The sequence below is a fragment of the Dioscorea cayenensis genome, chromosome 15, assembly GCF_009730915.1.
Source record: "Dioscorea cayenensis subsp. rotundata cultivar TDr96_F1 chromosome 15, TDr96_F1_v2_PseudoChromosome.rev07_lg8_w22 25.fasta, whole genome shotgun sequence".
NCBI lineage: Eukaryota > Viridiplantae > Streptophyta > Magnoliopsida > Dioscoreales > Dioscoreaceae > Dioscorea > Dioscorea cayenensis.
The window spans coordinates 8,307,451-8,322,449 of NC_052485.1; the positions used below are offsets into that span (position 1 = coordinate 8,307,451).

Consider the following 14,999-nt stretch of genomic DNA (forward strand, 5'->3'; position numbering starts at 1 on the left):
AATGACTTGACAATTGTTTCTTAGGAAATGATGAATTATTACTAATTAAACAAATAAAATTTGCAAATATATTTGAAACCACTGATGAGTGTTCATCAATATTATTTTTATTCACAAAACTATTAAATATATAAAAACTATATTATTAAAACTCAACCAATAGAAATTTGGTTGTCTTAAACAAATTATAGATTTTTTTATTTAGTTTTGTGGGTTTTTGGTATTGTTGAAGATGTACATAAGTATCATATTAGATAATTAAATTAACATATTAAGCTTACATGTATGCATCTCAGCATTATATGCAGGGATGTTAATTTAATTAAAGTGGTTCTCGGAAAATGATATTTGAAACTGCCTGCATTTATTCTTATTTCTTAACAAATACTTGTTCAACACTCAGATTATTCATTAATTTTGATAATAATTGTAAGTCAGGGAGCACTTTTTGGTTGTTGGTCAAAAATATTATAGCTTTTATTGATGATCTATGAAGAGCCTCAAGCACCAAACTGAATAGAGTTTGTTACCAACCTTTAATAGGATTTTATATCTCATTAGAAATGGAAACTAATAATATATATATATATATATATATATATTAATGAAAAAAGAGTTGGGAAATTCAAATGTCAGTAATCCACAAATCTCTCTCAGTTCTTTTTTGAAAGGCAGACTTGTGATTGGCCAAGAGAACAAACAATTTTCCTATACATAAATGCATCAACAATGGAGAATTTGTGTTTAATAAAAATATAAAAAAATAACTATAACCTTCCAAATATATATTAAAAAGCCTACACTTCTTGACTTTTCTGGTTTAGTTTGCCTATCTCATCTAAAAGATGATTGAACAAATAATGAGATTTTCCAGGGGCATATTTGTAAAAATATGATCAAGATCTAATAAAGAAAAGCACACCTATCATAATCAATGAACAAAATGGAGAATATGAGTTGGTATGAGAGAATATATATATATATATATATATATATATTCTTAGCTTTTAGAAATGTGGGCAGGTGATAAGATTCAAACCCAGGAGTGGTAACTTACTACTATTTGTTTTTTTAAAAAAGAATTATAGATAAATCACTAGTAAAATTTGCAGCAAAGATGGTAACTTATAATTAATTTATCAAATAACCTTTAAAAAAACATAATAACAAAAAAAAAAGAGCCAATACATAATTGCTAACTAAAATTATGGGAAACATTTCTCAAAATTCCATTTTTCTGGAAGAAAAAGAGCCAATACATCCCCTAAAGCATGACCAGCGGAAAAGAGCAAATGCTATTGCTCTTTTTTTGCTTTCCATACCATCAGCCTGATAGCAATCATACTAAACAACATTTATGTATGCCATTGTCCCAAACCAGAGAGAAAAAGAAATATATAAATAAATCAAACTCACAACATAAGAAACAGAAATGCAAAATATACTTCCCAAGTTAATTATGATCAATGTAATTGTGTGAACTGTGACTAGTGAAATAAGCATAAACAAATGGCTTTGACTGACCTCATGCAATTACAGCTGAAAATAAACCACAGAATTTTTTCCACATATAAAAAAACCACATCAAGCTCAACAGCCAGTAGGAAGATGGTTGTTAATTTAACCAACTTGCAACAAGATTAATTTTCAGATATGACAAAGTAACCAATGCTAATTACCGAAATTAATCAGAGAAGAGTGATACCAATTTCAGCTAGCAATCTAAAGGTAAAAAGATGTTAACAATTAAACATGCAGGGAGACAAGACCACGGATAGAATTAATTCTTCACGTTCAAATAACAAACATACACATGCAAACATATAAGTCTGCTGGATAACTGTGAGATATTTGTGGTTCTTTATAGTGATATTGGCCTCACAATGCTCTAAATGTAATGGTGAGGTATGACATGCTTTTTATTTGTATGGCATTTGAATAAACAACTCTAAAATTAGAGATAAACAAAGATAATAACCATTCAATTTTCATGATTTGAAAACCAGAGTTGAAAATTTGAAGGCAATAATTTTTGGTTAATGAACATATAGAGCTTACCAAAAGTTCTCCCTTCAAAAACACTGTCCAAAGCAAATCCAGAAAGACTGATTAGATCCACGACACCAAGATACTAAAAAAAACAAAAGTAAAAGAAAATAATTCAAACTTATTAAAAATAAAAATAAAAACAAAAAACAAGAACATGTCATTTATAAGAACATAATTGTACCTTTAATGATTGAACATTTCATTTGAAAATGAAGGATCTAGCTCAATGCAATTCTGTGCGTCTTTGAGTCTTTCAGCCCAACCTCCCAACCAAGTGTAGCATGCAGCCTTGTTGCTGTATATCTGAACAAGCGCAGTACTTCATGAGCCACAACACAAGTGATAGACAACAGATATTCACAATGACATATGACTTGACAGCTTGACCGCTAAACATAAAAATATCCTGGTGATTGGATATGTTCGACTAATAGTAAGCAGATTGTCACACAACAAATTTGCAACGTTTTATCACCAACATGATATTGGCAGAATAAAGGATTGGTGGGGAAACAATGAACAATTTGGAACAAAGATGAATTTTTAACATAGAAGAAAAAGAGAGTATTAGATACCCTACAAATAAAGACCAACACCTTTTGTGATTACAGAACTCACACTAGTCCCTTTCATTGTGTTACATATTCATTTATATCAGCCTCTTAATTAATCATACAAGAAGCAAGATAGAAGTTTCTCAACTAATATATATATATATATATATATGGCTATGGGTTTGCAAGTAGCTAGGATGTGTGTATATATATAGATATATATAGAATCTCTGCCACCTTCTGAGAGCTAACTTTCCCCATCCTCTCTGATAGATAGGTTTCAGCTTTACAGCTCTTTTATCTCTGAGAAAAGTGGCAGGAAACTAGCTAAGGATGGATTTGGAGTACATAAATGGGAGCACAGAGAACCAAATGGAGCTGATGGCTATGATGATGATGAAAGATAAACCCAATCTAAAACAAATTTAAGATCAAACTGAATTAAATGAGTGCAGGTCAGTTCAAGTGGGATTGATAAAAGATAAACCCAATTAGTCTGGTTCAATTTCAAATTTGAGGAAACAAAAAGGAGAGAAGATTTGCATTTATGAGTTCAATAGAAAATAGACCTTCACACACTCTCAACCTGCTCAAGCAAGAGAATGAAAAGTCATGCATATATGCACAACCACATGTTACCTCGTATCCAAGAGGGGAATAAAACTCACACTACAAAAGTTTTGAAACTTCAAGAATTCTAATGATGTTTCATGGTTGGAACACCAAATAAAAAATAAAAATATAAACAGAAATAAAATTCTAAAAAATTGTCAAAATTCTAAGAGGGAGACTGGTGCTTCTTAATTCAGCAAACTTGAAATCCAAAAAACTACTGCAAACAAGCTGCCTTAACTAATTTCTCAGCATATCCATAAACATCTATCTTTCCACATTATGCACAGACAATTGAAAGGTCAAAAAAACTGTGAGAACATGAAGTTTTCAACAAGGATACAGTTCAATGCTTACAATTAAAAACTTTTGCTTATTTTCAAACAAAAGCAAGGATGAAGAAAGAAGATCACGAAGCAGTCATTATTAACCAGAGAAACAGAAAATTGAAATACTGAGAAACTACATCATACTACATAAATATTAATACTGAACTTCACAATGCAAGCAATTGAATATTTCAAAGAACATGTATTTTACAAAAAGCAAAAGATCAAAGGCATGCAAGTGAATAAAAATTCTCATTTTTTTTTTTTTGACAGAAATTGAGAAAGAAGGAAGCCACAAGAATCAATTTTTAACCCAAGAAAAAACCACAAAATCTGTAAAATATTGTGGCTGCAAGGATCAACATATTATAACCCTAAGCTAGAGGAATATATAAGAAATCTCCTGCTTAAAACAAAGTAAAAGTTTACTAGAGTCTGCATCTATGATTATCAGAAGAGAAAATTTCATATAAACTAATTAATGAGGAAGTTTTTTTTAGCCTTGCAAAAATTCAACAAAAAAAGACAATATATTATGAAAAGGAAGTCAAACTAAATGACACAAGGTGATGGAATGTGCATAATGGTGACACAGAAAGCCTCCATAATTCATGCAAAAAATACAAAGTATTATACAGCTAAGATGCTCAGGTCACAAGTACTGTAGAAAAATAAACACTAAAATAGGTTCAGAAATGGCAAGGTGGACACGGCATTCATTCCTAAGCATGAAAAGGAGTTGGCAGAGGTCAGTACCCATTTCACCTGCCCAGAAACAACACCAAACACATGCATGCACATCTTTACTTGCTTGAATTGAATTTATGTGACTTTTATTCCTATCAAGTGTGGGATGTTTTTGAAAATATTTTCAGCTTACCTGACCTCATCTAGTCTGCTTCATTATTATTTTCTCCTCCTTTTAGGTTTATTCTTGTCTGGTATTCAAGTCCTTTTTCTCTAGTTAATATTTTCAGCTCAGTTGGGACTTCAAAAGATGTGTGACAAATGAATGTGGATGCAAAGTACCTTCAATTACTTAACCACATGAATTGTTTGCATCTAACTTGTGTTGTTGGCCCTGAAATATAACATGTAGTATGCATTATGTTCGGAGTGACGAGTAAGAGTGATCAGTAGTTATTTTTCTCAATGGTGCAGCCCCAGAAGCTGATTATCTCTTCTTCTGCGAAAGAACTCGCGGGATCCAGTGCCTGATCAATGTTGCTACAACTCTCAAGCAATGAGATCCCGAAAGTATTTATTCTTATTCTTCCTCACCGACTGATAAATAAACAGTAAAATAGGTTCATAGCATGCAAAAAAAATATAAAAATTATAATATGCTCAGGTCACAAGTACAGTATATAAATCAACACTAAAATAGGTCCATAGCATGCAAAAAATACAAAGAATTATACAGCTAAGATGCTCATGTTGTGAGTAATGTAGATAAATCAAACAGTAAAAGAGGTTCAATTACAAGATAAACTTTAAACAACTCCCCCAAAAATGGAAACCAAATGATCAAAATCAGTGGAATCACTATTAAAAAAACAAAAATAAAATAAAATCAACAAAGAAGATCCCAAAAAAAAATTAAGGAAAAAACCCATAATTAGATACACCAAAAAATAATTCTAGCTAAAATTTTCAAACAAATGAAAATGGCTCTACAAACGTTTAGATCTCTCAAAATAAAAATAAATAAAAGAAAAAAAATCCCCAATTATCAAAAATAATTTTCGAAAAACCCCGAAAAAAATTCCCCAAAAGAAGCTTAGATTTCTCAAGAGAGAGAGAGAGAGAGAGAGAGAGAGAGAGAGAGAGAGAGATCCCGATCATGGCCAGCAGGGTTCCCTCAGATCAAGCTCCGCGTGGGTGCTCGAAGGTCCAACGGCAAGTAAGCAATGCGAACCACATTCACAAAAAAATCTATCCATAATCTAAAAACCTAGAATCACTACACTTGATCCGAAAGGTATACTAAAAACCTAGAATCACTAACCCCGAACATCACATTCATAAAAAAACCCTCAACAAAGCACTTGACCTAATCAACCATTCATAAATCTAAGGGCAAAGGAAAAACCGAGTCCCGCGCTCAACGCCGGGACGGAGACCCGGAGGGAATGAATAGAGGACTGAGGAGGGGTTTAGGACTCACTGGCGGCGGTGCTTCGGTACGTCGAAGATCAGCACCTGGCGGTGATCGTGTGAGTGAGTGCTCGGCAGCGCAGCGGTGCGGTGAAGCTCAACACCCGCCGGCGACTGTGTGAGTGATTATGGAGAGAGGGAATGAGAGAGTGGAGAGTGAGTGGAGAGAGGGAGAGAGAGAGAGAGAGAGTTTTTTAAAAAAAAAAATTGAGGGGGTTTTTGTAAACAGGTTGTATAGTTTAATAAAAAAAAAATTATATCATAATCATGGAGACGGTTTTTGAAAACCCCCTCTAATAAACTGCTTCTAAAACTAAAAATTGGTGTAGTGTATTGACAATAGAGTAAAAGTACATTGACAATTCAGCTATTGCTGCAGTGGTAATTGTAAAAATTAGTTGATGTTATTGAATTTATATGCAAGTTTAAAAGACATAGAGGTGAATAAATTAATACAATACATATATTTATATAGGTAAATGACCGTATACATGAGTCTTTATGCGCCTTGACCCACCAACATTAAACAGGGACGGAACCAAGGGGGGCTAGCAGGGGCTGAAGCCCCCCTCGGTGCCGGAGAAAATACTTTTTAAACAATATAAGATTTGATGGTTTTCAATTTTTCTATACTTAAATTTCATGTAAAATACAATATTTGGGCACATAAAAGTGTAGAGTCTGGGTGTGCTTGAGTGGTTAGTGGGTTTATCCATAAGGTTTGGGATCTTTTGGTCCACCCAAGTTCAAATCCCACTTGGTGCATTTTTTCACATTTTATTTTTAATTTAAAAATTACTATTATTTTAAAATTTTAATTAAATAAATCTTATATACAAATTTTAGTAATTTAAAAAAAGTTTGAATTGATCATGAGGCCTAACATATATACATATATGTTATAATGTACCATATATGCTAGAGTGAAACAACAAAAGTTTTTTTATAAACAATAGTTTGGTTTTTTGTAGTGAGGAGAATCAATTTTACCATATTTTAAAAAAAATACAAACTTGAGATGCATTCTTATTAGTTAAATTATTGAAAACCTCATATATTTTCTATCGGTAATAACAAAATTTTAAATTATCCTTTATATTTTTTAATATGTGTATTCAAATTTTGATTATATTAGCACATTATTCTTCATTTAAAATAATTATTTTGTTAGATTATTTTTTTACTTTTTTTGCTTTGTGCCAAAACTTTGTCACTCATCATGTTCTGGTTCCGTCCCAGACATTAAACGTACCACATTAACGAACTCTTTTTGCCAGGGTGGGTACGGTGTCATGCTGTCAAGAAATTCAAGGCCACACAATTCAAACTTGTTGTTTTATGAAAAATCTAACACGAACTAGAAATGGGAATATGAACCATGTGGGTACTAATTTACTATCTTCCCATGTCGGTCGCAATTAATTGATCGCTTATATAATTAAGAGCAAGTAGTCCTCTTCATAGCCATAGCATCTCCATCTCCATCTCCATCTCACACTAACCTCCTAATGCAATCCTCCTTGCTTAGCCAAGAACGAGCTACAGAAGGCACCCAAAATGATCATCAATCAATCTCTGTTGAACTTCTTCAGGAACGACGAGCTGAAGAAGTCATAGTTGACGTCCAAGATAGTCATCAATTGATCTCTGTGACATCTAAAGATGACCAATGGATAGGGCGAGTGACAGAACGTCTCCGGGAGTGTAAAGAAAAAACACGATCGTCTTGGTCATGGTCTATCTTTAAGGTGCGGACGGACATCAGGAAATGCGACATGAATGCGTATGATCCCATAATCGTCGCCATCAGCCCATACCATCATAATAAATACAAAGAGAGAACAACACTGCAGGCCATGCAAGATCACAAGTGGCACTGTGTCTGGCGCTTGCTATCAAGGTGCACCAACGGTGAGCACGACAAGGCCAACTATTTGTTAAGCACATGCTTGATGGCAATGATGTCCAAGAATACTGATGTCCGAGGGAGTTACTCAAAAAATCTACAAGATTTGGAAGATGAAGATTTGGCCTTGATCATGTTGCTGGATGGTTGTTTCATCATCCATGTCTCTTGCTCACTTCTAAAGGAAACATGCCCTCAGGAGACATTTCCATCCTAGCTAGTAACGTTAGAAGAGAAGGCTGACATTGCTGCTGGACAAGAAGACGGTCAGGAAGAGGGGGAAGATGGTTAGGAAGAGGAAGAGGAGGAGGAGGACATTGCTGCTAGATACGAAATTCTGTGGAAAGAAATTCCTGAGAGAGAATTGCTGGTGCCCACAGTAAACGAAGTAGAGCATGGGATATGATTCTGCTTGATTTGGTGAAGGTTGAGAACCAAATCCCTTTCTTCATTATCCAGGAACTCTTCGATAAGCTAAAGACTTCTGAAGATGAAAACATCGATCTAGTCAAGATTGTGGATAAGCTATTAAGGCGTTTAACTCCGTCACGTTCCAAAAACTACACTACCATTCCACCTGAGCAGTCAGGTTCCAAAAGCTCCACTATCACTCCGCCTGATCATTTGCTTGACTGGTTCCATTCAACACTCGTTCCTTCCAAAGAGTGTGTTGACATCAACCAAGAAAACTTAAAGAAACAAAACATGGATTTTGAAATTGAATGGATCCCAAATGTGACAGAGCTTCAGTTCTCAGGAGTCAAGTTTAAGGAGAAGAAGAAGAAGAAGGGATGTCTCATGAGCTTCCTCGACGTATCATGCAAAGACGGGACCATTGAAATCCCAAAAGTCAAACTAAATGGTGCCACAATCAGTCTCTTCAGGAATTTGATCGCATATGAGCAATGTGATTATCTATTTACAAACACTTACGTGACTGCCTATGCCTCTTTTATGGACTACATGATCAACTCCCCAAAAGATGTGGCATTGTTTGAGTTGAATGGGATTTTCATCAACCAGCTGGGCACTCCTGATCCCGCAGCTACTCTTATTAACACATTAATGTGTGACCATACTCAGGATGGGGGTGACAACTATATATCTTCAAGGTTCAATGCATGCAGTTAAAATTTATTACGAATCCCCTTGGCATAAAAATAGGGCAGGATAGATATGTGATTATTTCAAATCCATGGACCACTCTCTCATATTATTTTTTATTTTTTATTTTTTTTTTATGAAAAAAGCTCAAAAGTATTTATTAAAATGGAGAGATAGTACAGAAAAACTAAAAAGAACTCAACAACTAGGAAGACAAGACATAGGAGAAAGCAGGAAGAAGCTACAAGAAGATTAAAAAGAAAAGCCATTGTCAACGACTAGCTTCATGATCCAACGTGGGAGATTACGACCAGTCAGGAAGAGGTTCAAATTGTGAATATTAGCGTTGGTAGCGGAAAGAGCAAAAGCAAGAGCATTCCAACGCCCAGGAATCTCAACAAGGGAAGGACTTCCCAAAACCAGGAGAAGATGGTTGATAACAATGACAGTTTGATCAAATCTCCAAGCGAGAGGGTTGTTGGTAACTGACAGAAGATGAGGTAATTCCCAATTGCTGTGAAGAATACGGCGAATGTCGAGCTGTCTGTCAAGGGATGATCTGAGGGCAATACCCAATACTTTAATCTCTGATTCAAGAGCTGATTCAGCATTAAATTTGCAGCATCCTCCAAAAGAGATGACATAAGTCGAGTTAGAGAAAAAGAACCCAAGATGTCCTACCTTGTTGGATTGTGTCCAGTTTGACGCATGAAAAAGGAAATGACCATCCGTGTGCGAGAAATTGTTGAGGAGAAGATGTTACCCGGTAAGAGAAGCCGAATCCATCATGAAATCCTTGACATGAGCAATAGCTTTGCTGACAATTCGAGGGAAATTAGGTGAAGAATTCTGAAAAATTGCCTCACACCTGGATTTCCACATAAACCATATCGTAGCGGCAATGATGGAAATTGTATACATTGAGAAACCATCATCAGAGATCCACGCACCAGTAGAGATGTAATCAAGGAAGGAAATGTTGCAGCCCAGGGTTTGATTAATAAGATTTCTGACCAATTGGGCTTTGCAACAATCCAAAAAGATATGATCAATGGATTCCAGTTCAAGGTTACAGAAAATACAAAGAGATCTAGGACCAAGATTAATGCTGTTAAGATAATCTGTGGTAGAGATTCTACCATGCAGCAAGAGCCAGATGAAATGTTTAACACGCGGAGCAATACGAAGGGACCAGAGTTTTTGCCAGTCTTCCCAGTTCAAAATAGAATTAGGTTCATGGTTAAGATAATGATATATTGCAGAGGAAATTTTCATTTTCTTGGGGCTAGGATGCCAGACCCAAAAGTTGTTGCCACCCCAGTCTACAGAGCAGTTGGTCTTAACCAAGGAACACAGACTATCCACAAAGATGGTATTAAGAAGATTAAAATCCCAATGATCACCAACAAAAAACGCAGATAAATTGTTGCCGGCAAAGACATTCAAGTAAGTGGGCTTATATGCTAAAGGAACCTCAAAGAGCCAAGGATCCTGAAGAAAGGATGGTTTTAAAGGATTGAAAGATTTGATCCAAAGATTGGGCTTTAAAATAAAAGCAGTTTTACAAATGCCCCAAAAAAACCAAGAACACTTAGGAGGAAAGGAGTAACTCCAAAAGTTCAAGTGATCATATTTTTTGCGAACAATGTTAACCCAAATTGCATTATCAGCATTCAAATATTTAAAAACGTTCTTCGCCATAAGTGAGTGTTTAGCAAAAAGAAGATTACGAAAGCCTAATCCCCCCTTAGTTTTGTTATCAGTAACATTACGCCAAGCGACAGCATGGATGCCCTTTCCATTGCCTCCTTTGAACCAAAAGAAATCCCTAACCATTATAGTAATTTCCTTGGAGAATAGAGTCTGGCATCGGATAGGCTGATAGGTAATAAGTTGGGATAGAAAGTATGGAGGAATTGATCAGGATTGATTTAGCAGCAGGAGAGAGCTTGAAAGATTTCCATCTAATACATAAGCTTCTGATTTTTTCAAGCATTGGACTGAAAGAATGGACACTGAGTTTTTTTGGGGAAATGAGGATGCCTAAAATGTCAATGGGAAGGAGGATTGGGAAAGACCTAAGATAGTACAAATGTTGTTGGCTACTCTTTTGTTAAACCAAGTAGGAAGAAAAATCTGGGATTTGGAGAGATTGGCATTTTGACCAGTCAGTCTGGAGTATATGGAAAGACATAAATTAATGTTACGAGCAGCCGACCGAGTAGCTCGAGAAATCAAAATAAGATCATCTGCAAACAGTAGGTGATTGAAGTTCAAGCGAAGGTTGCAATCAAATCCAGGAATCATATTGGAACTAAGGGCTCTATTCATGATAGATGAGAAATTTTGAGCTACCAAGATGAAGAGGTAAGACGAGATGGGATCACCCTGACGAACACCTCTAGTAGAGGAGAACCAAGGGAAAGGGAACCATTGATCAGAATAGAGAATGATCTAGAGGAAAGACAAGAACTAATCCAGGAAATCCATTTAATAGGGAAATTCATTTCGGTCAAGGTTGCAAGAATTGCACTCCAGCTTAGCGTATCATAGGCCTTCTCAATATCCAACTTAACTAACATCCTAGGGAGTAAAGACGATCATATTCAAGAGAATGGGCTACTTCTTGCACAGTAATGACATTATCAAAAGCTCCTCGATCAGAAATAACCCAGCTTGCTCTCGACCTACCAGCGTAGGGAGAACTGGCTTAATTCTATTAGAGAGGAGTTTCGAAATGATTTTATAGCAGACATTCCAAAGAGAGATTGGGCGATAATCCGAAACCAACCTGGGGTGAGGCTTTTTGGGGATAAGGGTAACATATGTTCTGCCCCAGGAAGAGGGAATATGAGAGTTAGTAAGAAAATGGTTTATAGCGGAAACCAGGAGATCCCCAAGGTCATGCCAGGAAAAGCGATAAAATTCTACATTAAAACCATTGGGACCCGGGGACTTACCGGCAGGAAAGTCGAGGAGAGCCTGATAGACTTCTTCCTTAGAAGCATCACGGATGAGATTAAGCCCATCCGAGTGGGAGATGCAAGGAAGGTCGTCGGGTAAAGCATGAATAAGATTATCATAAGCATTATTCCCAGAACCAGACCAAAGAGAAGAGTAAAAATTCATAAAAGCATGCTCAATGCCGGAGGAATCAGTAAAGATATTACCCGTAGAGTCTGTAATTTGAGCGATTTGATTTTGATGAGCGTGAATGCGAGCAGAATTATGAAAGAAGTTGGTGTTCTTATCGCCATCGTTGACCCAACGAATCCTAGCCCTCTGCGCCCACTTAATAGATAATTGTCGTTGAATAGCTGCAAGTTTGGCATACTGACCAGTCAAGTTAGTTTGGGAAACCAGAGAATCATCGGAATTTTCAAGGTTATAAATATCGGTTTCTGTTTGGGTAAGGGTCGTTTCCAAGGAATTGGACCACTCTCTCATTAGTGGCAGCTGTCATTCTTCTTCTCCTCACGGTCGAGCAATCCTTTACAGCTTATTCTTATTTCCGCCCTCCTAGCTAATTGAATGGCAATTAACAAGGTATTGCTTGTAATTATAGTCAGTGTTTCAATCCAGCACGTACTCATGTCATTTATGTTTCTCTTGTTGCTTCTTTTTATTATATGCACTTATTGTGTGTTTTTTTACTTCACTGACTTTTAATTTATTTTTTTTTACCAACATAGACTGAATTGATGCAATTTTCAAAACTAAGAAAACAGGATTCGATTGCCATAGTCAAACACAGCTTAGAGTTTTTATGAACATACTTAATTAAAGAAGAGTGTAGTTGTCTTTGTTTTGTTGTTTATGAATTAATATTGCAGTCCTTGTAGTTTTTCGTTATTATTTTAGAATCTAATCCTAGTGGATCATTGTAATTGTTGTTTTTTCCGCTTTTATAGTTATACTACTTTGTTGTTGTCAATTTATAATTTCTATCTTCTTTAATCTATCGGAGTTTATCTATTTTTTTAGGAAAAAAAAATATTCATAGTACTTTAAAAAAAAACCAAATTATAAACAGTAGCTTATAAAAACATACATTTTCTGGAAAAAAAAAAGGATTAATTACACTATTATTAAAAAAAATAAAAAAGCAAAGACAAAGCTTGAAACAGTGGTTAGCATTAATGATACGCAAGAACTCAATAGAATAAATTACTATTATTATTATTATTATTACACAGAACTTTCCAAATTGTAAAACTGTACTCATGTTATAATGGCAAAGGATGCACAGCAAGCAAAATAAAATAAAATAAAAAGAAAAATAACATTTCAAATAGCCTTATAAATTCTTTAGTGGTTTGTCCACTGTTCTAAAAAAAACTAATTGAATTCTAGGTATGCTCAAACATTGATATACCAATGCATGGAAAATTAACTGCAAAGTCTGCAATGAACTTCAATTATTAACTACCTCCATTACAGAAGCCACAAAGCTTATACGACAATTATATGCTTATTATCTCCATGGATTACTGAAATAATCTCTCCATCAATCCACTTGTCCATTTGTGCCATCTTGATTCAGTATACATCTTCACTTCAATAAGCAAGTCATGGAGATAATTATCATCTGAAGAACACTGAATATGATCGCACAACTGATTGAAAAGTTTAACCACACTGTCTTGAGGCCTCAGCTGGTTAATGAGGATTCCTTTCAACTCCAACAAATGCACATCCTTTGGACCATCAATGATGCAGTTCATGAAGTTTGTGTAGCTAGAAATGTAGCTCTTTGCCCCTGGATAGCATTGCTCAAAGCCTACCAAGTTCCTGAAGAGAGTGTAAGTGTTATTGTAGTCATAGAGGAATAGTTGTGGGATTTCTATTGCGCCATTCTTGTATGATAAGTCAAGGAAAGAACTTGCAGTGTTCTTCTTTGCAAACTTGATTCCTGCAAGTCGAAGTTTAGTTGCGTTCAGTATCCATTCATTCACCATCTGGGTTTGGGTTTGTGCCAAATATAGTTGGTTATGATCACCAGAAGGAATAAGGGATTGGTGAAAGAGATGAAGCAGATGATGGACACTTTTAGTATTTGTTGCGGCAGAGCTTAAGCCGAACCCGCTAAAAAGCTGGAGAGCGAGCTTCGGGAGGTCAATGCTTTCATCGGCTGGAGTCTTGAGTAAGTCGAAGAGTGTTTCGATGACAAAAAAGGGGATTTGGTTCTCAAGCTTCAATAGATCATATAAGACTAAGTTCCATATCCATTGCATTCCAATCAACGGTCCTTCTATTTCTTCTTCACATTCAACATCTAACTCAATATTCTGTTCATCTTCAACCTTCTTATCTTTCTCTTCCTCTTTCTCCTCATGTTTAATTACTTTCTCCGCCTTCTGCGTGACTTGCTTTAGCAAAAGACGGATAATGAAGCAACCATCAAGTAACATAATCGATGCGAGTTTGTGTGGATCCAAGTAGTAGACATCCTCTGAATAACAGCTTCGAACCTCAACATCCAATGCCTTCATTGCCAGTAAGCATTTATCCAACAACACAGTCGCCTGTTGCCTGCTCTGGTGCCTTGAGAGCAACCATCTAACACACCGCCACTTATGGTTTTGCATAGCAAGCGTTGTGCCTCGTTGAGACGCATGGTAATGGTAAGGGCCAATGGAGGCAATAAAAGGATCATAGGTTTTTGTTTCGTTGCGACGGATGTTGTCAGGTACCTTGAAGATAGTCCATGGTCTGCTGGCATGAGTTCTCGGACGGACTTCATTGAGCTTGGTCCTCACTGTGTTTATCCATGAAGGCTCATCCATGTCAACCTTGTGCTCTCTGGTGATGTAATTGTAACTATGTATCAGAGTGTTTCTTGTTGATCTTTGTGCTTCAATACTTGGGGTAGACGCCATTGGAGTTTTCCCCGTTGATCTTTGTCCTTCAACACTTGGGGCGGTCTCTGATGGCGTCGGCATAACCCGTGCTATAGCAGGCACAGGAAGAGCACAGTTGAGAGGAACAGGATAGGGAATTGGTTCCCCCATTTTGGTAGCTTCAAATCCAAGCCTCAATTGCAGTGACTTCTGCCAAAGCCTTTCTCTGCTTCAGTAAAATCTACAGATACATGTTGTGCAGAGCGACCTACATATATACACGCTGAAAACATCGCATTAGTTATTTGCCTCTCTGTAATCAAGACAATAAGAATTGTTGGGAGGTCCGCCAAACAAATGATTTCGATGCATTGGATAGAGATAGGTTTCCGTCATACCTGTTTGTCCACAACTGTGCCAACGATGGCCGTCTTGGCACATATGGTGT

At 36.1% G+C, this 14,999-nt stretch overlaps 2 protein-coding genes across 2 annotated transcripts; one reads left to right on the plus strand and one right to left on the minus strand.

Moving 5' to 3' along the window:
• The first annotated feature begins 7,209 nt into the window (after positions 1-7,209).
• On the plus strand, positions 7,210-8,738 carry LOC120277668 (UPF0481 protein At3g47200-like). The gene is made up of 2 exons (XM_039284524.1): positions 7,210-7,770; positions 8,034-8,738. The coding sequence occupies exons 1-2, from the start codon at positions 7,210-7,212 to the stop codon at positions 8,736-8,738; spliced, it is 1,266 nt and encodes a 421-aa protein (XP_039140458.1).
• A 4,275-nt stretch (positions 8,739-13,013) lies between these two features.
• On the minus strand, positions 13,014-14,790 carry LOC120277971 (UPF0481 protein At3g47200-like). The gene has a single exon (XM_039284849.1). It carries the CDS (start codon positions 14,720-14,722, stop codon positions 13,199-13,201), a length of 1,524 nt encoding a protein of 507 aa, XP_039140783.1. The 5' UTR covers positions 14,723-14,790; the 3' UTR covers positions 13,014-13,198.
• Positions 14,791-14,999: the final 209 nt, after the last annotated feature.

What these genes read in the sequence shown, in the direction of transcription:
- LOC120277971 (XM_039284849.1), bottom strand. Translation starts at nt 14,722, where the DNA reads ATGGGGGAACCAATTCCCTATCCTGTTCCTCTCAACTGTGCTCTTCCT.
- LOC120277668 (XM_039284524.1), top strand. Translation starts at nt 7,210, where the DNA reads ATGCAATCCTCCTTGCTTAGCCAAGAACGAGCTACAGAAGGCACCCAA. An exon ending in ATGGTTGTTTCATCATCCAT is followed by an intron (nt 7,771 to 8,033) that starts GTCTCTTGCTCA and finishes GATTTGGTGAAG; the next exon opens with GTTGAGAACCAAATCCCTTT.